At 39.8% G+C, this 3,731-nt stretch overlaps 1 protein-coding gene across 1 annotated transcript; it reads right to left on the reverse strand.

Annotated features, from left to right (window-relative positions):
• Window positions 1-1,233: 1,233 nt before the first annotated feature.
• LOC139355765 (mortality factor 4-like protein 2) lies at window positions 1,234-2,817 on the reverse strand. Its single transcript, XM_071067887.1, has one exon. The coding sequence runs from the start codon at window positions 2,535-2,537 to the stop codon at window positions 1,671-1,673; it is 867 nt and encodes a 288-aa protein (XP_070923988.1). The 5' UTR covers window positions 2,538-2,817; the 3' UTR covers window positions 1,234-1,670.
• Between the last annotated feature and the right edge of the window lie 914 nt (window positions 2,818-3,731).

Here is a 3,731-nt window from a genome sequence, read left to right on the forward strand (position 1 = left end):
ATCGGCTTGCCAAGAGGCAATATGGCTTCATTCCTGAGAAGCATGTGATCTCAGTCAAACTTCCTGGATGTGACACCCACCTCTACATACTTGCTAACTCTGTGTCCTTGGTGAGTTCCTGTACCTTATGTGCCTCGATGCTCTACCTGTCTTGTAAGGTTAAGAGTACCTACCTCATAAGATTGTTGTGAGGGTTAAATAAGCTTATGAATGTAAAGTGCTTAGACTGGTGCCTGCATACAATATGTGCTCAATACACTGTGGGTGTTATTATTAACCACCTGAACCTTGTAGGCATTGAGTTGGCAGCCCCTGTTTTAAAATCTCTAAGTTTGGTTTGAGAATCCCCCATAGATGCTACACCTTCAAAGCTGTCAGGTTTCCTCATGAGAACTGTCATTTTTTTCTTAGTGACATCTCATTGAGAAGGATAGTTTCCCTCACCACAACACGCCCATGCACACACACATGCACACGCACATGCACACGCATGCAACCACACCAGGTGTTGGAGAGATTTAGAGATGTCTGAGTAACGTCTCCTCAGCAAGATCCACACGGCTACTTCTTGAGTTGTGAGCAACACAAGGGTAGAACATGTGTTCTTCATTTCTTCCTTCTCATGTCAGTTGAAGAGTGGTAATGTCAATCTCCAGGGTTATTTCCTTTTCGTTCTCTAGATTCCATTTCCCCTCAAACCTTTCCCCATCAACTCTCATTCCCACCAGCACTCTTCTCTCTCTTTTCCTTTCACCTCCTATTATCTCATTCCATTTAGCACAAATCTTGCCAGGTGACTGTTTTCTTTCTTTTGCAGCTAGACATTTTATTTTAATTTTTAAAACTTGTGTTCTTTTGGCTTTTAACAAGATTTCTTATTTCAATAGCTTTTGGGGTCCAAGTGTTTTTTTGTTACATGGATGAATTATATGGTGGTGAATTCTGAGATTTACTGTAGCTATCACCCAAGTAGTGTACATTGTACATAATGCGTAGTTTTCTTTTTTTTTTTTTTGCTTTGAAATTTAGAAACAAATTTTATTTAAGATCTGAAATACAATTCCTAAAATATCAACTTTTCCAGAAAACCGTGGCTACACAATAATGCATTGCCTCTATCATGTTAGAATGTGCATTAGACTCAAATACAAAAACCATGAAACAAATCACCATCCTTCAACAATTTGAGCAAAGATAGAATGCTTAAGAACAACATAGATGGACTTGCAGAGGATGGGCTGTTTTACTTCAAGCACCATAAAAAAAAAAAGAGCACAAATGCATGGGTTTTCAGGTATATACATTAAGTTGAACCTTTGGCACTAGGAATCAGGGCGTTTTGTCACGTAGCATTAACACATATTAGAAAATTGTGTAGTGTCAAAGGGATAGGAACCACCAGCATTCAAGCAATGTTGTCAACTAGGCAATAAAATGTTCTACTGTTTCTTCTTTGTTCTAATTACTGCATACACTGGTAGCAACTTTGAAATGAGAAAAGGAGCTTACACTCCTTTTATTTTCTGTTTAAAACAGAACAGAAAACAAACTGAAACATAAGCCCTGTTATACATTAACGATTTTAAAGAACATCAATTTTACAAGAAAAAGACTAAGAACAAAAAGTGTTTACAGATACAGGACAAAAATGGTGAGCTGTCTGTAGACGCTCACAGGGCTTTGCGGTGGTACTCAGCAGAAGCCACTTTGTAATCACTGGCAGTAAAGAGAGATGCAGAATTCTTTGCCAGATATTTTAGGAAATCATGCAAATAGCCCAACAATAATGCAAGGCTTTTCTCATCAAGGGGCGTATAGGCCAACATTGCTCCAATTCTTACAAATAATCTCAGTAGGTGTGGTGCTCCATAAACCTGAGACATTGGAGCATCAGGGTGAGCCAAGAGGATTTCAGCATACTGGGGCCTCTCAAATTTGTAGAGCAGCTGAGTGCCCAACATCACATTGAAATATTCTTTTATTCCTGCCACAACTTCATTAACTGCATATTCCTTATTATCAACATTTCCCTGCGACTTCTTACAATTTGCATACTCCTCCAGAATTGCATCTACATTTTTCTTAGCAGGGAGTTGAAACAGCTGCTTCTGCCTGGTAACTAAGTCCCAGTCCTCAACAAGCCATGGTTTTAATTCTTCAGGAATCTTCACTTTAACCTCCATTCTATTCTTAAACGCCTCCTCACTTTCAACAGTGGGGTCTGCCCGGGCCCTTTTCTTCCGAGGGGGCTGAGGTGCTTCGCTGGTACTGCCACCATCTCCGTTTCCAGGAGTCTTCTGTTTGTTCTTTCTGGTCTTCCTCACGGATCCTGAAGGGGGATTCTCTGCAGAGCGACCCCCCCATCTTCCTGGGAGAGCTGGTTCAAGATTTTTCTGCTGTGGACCAGCTGTCTTCTTTCCCGAGGAGGCCCCTCTCATCTTACTTCTCTGCATGTTGCTTCTAGTTGGTTTTTTGAAGTTCTCTTCTTCTGCAGATTGCTGTCCACGAGGTTGAGAACCCTGCTTTCTGGAACTCATTCAACCCTGTTTTTATTCCAACCAACAATCTTCCTTCTTTCCCTTCCAAGAACTCCTAGTGATTTCCCAGATGAAATCTTATAGATCTTCTGGGATGGTCTAGAAGGGTGAAGTGGGAGATACAACCCAAGATTCTGTAATCAGGGAAGGTTCTGCAATCAGGATCAGACCTCCTGATCCTCACTATACAGCAAACTTAGCTTTTCTGATGGTGACCTGAAACGAGAATCCAGATCTTCCCAGCAGACGACGTGTGATCACTGCCGTTCCTCCAACCGCCATAGTCATAATGCATAGTTTTCAATCCCTAACCCCCTCCCCGAACTCCCTCTTCTGAGTCTCTAAAGTCTATTACCTCATTCTGTATGCTTTTACTTCCTCATTGCAGCTAGACTTTTTAAAATGAGTGGTCTATATTCACTGTCTTCAACAACTTCCTTTTTATTTTAACAACAAACAACATAATTTGGCTTCTATAACCCCTCTCTCAACTTAAATTGAAATTGTTCATGTTGAAGTAATTCATGACTGCTGGGTGCTAGCTAATCAAATGCTACCCTTTCTTTCTTTTCTATTTTTTAAAATATAGCAGCTTTATTGAAAAATAATTTATAAGTCACACATTTCACCCACTGAAGTGTACAATGCAATGGTGTTTATTGTATTCACAGGGTGTAACCATCAACACAATCAATTTTAGAATATTTTCATCACCCCAGAAAGAAATCCCATATTCATTAGCAATCACTCCTCATTTCCGCCCCCTGCCCGTCTCTGCCTAGCCCCAGAAAACCACTAATGTATATTCTGTCTCTACAGTTTATCTATTCTGCACATTTCATATAAGTGGAATTGTATAATATTGCTTTTGTGAATGGAGTGCTTTTCATTTAGGATAATAGATATACCCAATTGTTCAGCATCATTTATTGAGAAAAACTATACTTTTCCTATTGAATTATCTTGACACCTGTATCAAAAATAAATTTAAGATAGATAGGCAGATAAAGAGATGAAATGCGGAAAGCAAGGAGAAAAGAAGGGAGGGACAAAGAAAGGACAGAAGAGAGGGAAAGAAAGAGGGATGGAGGAACAGAGGGGGAGGGAGGAAAAGAGAAAGAAATGGAGAAGAAGAGAGACAGAGAGAGCCCATTTATTCTGCTTTATTAACTAATGTGTTTATTCTTATAATAT

The sequence above is a fragment of the Macaca nemestrina genome, chromosome 8 (genome assembly GCF_043159975.1).
Source record: "Macaca nemestrina isolate mMacNem1 chromosome 8, mMacNem.hap1, whole genome shotgun sequence".
In the NCBI taxonomy this organism is placed as follows: Eukaryota; Metazoa; Chordata; class Mammalia; order Primates; family Cercopithecidae; genus Macaca; species Macaca nemestrina.

Coding starts and splice junctions, on each gene's coding strand:
- LOC139355765 (XM_071067887.1), bottom strand. CDS start 2,537: ATGAGTTCCAGAAAGCAGGGTTCTCAACCTCGTGGACAGCAATCTGCA.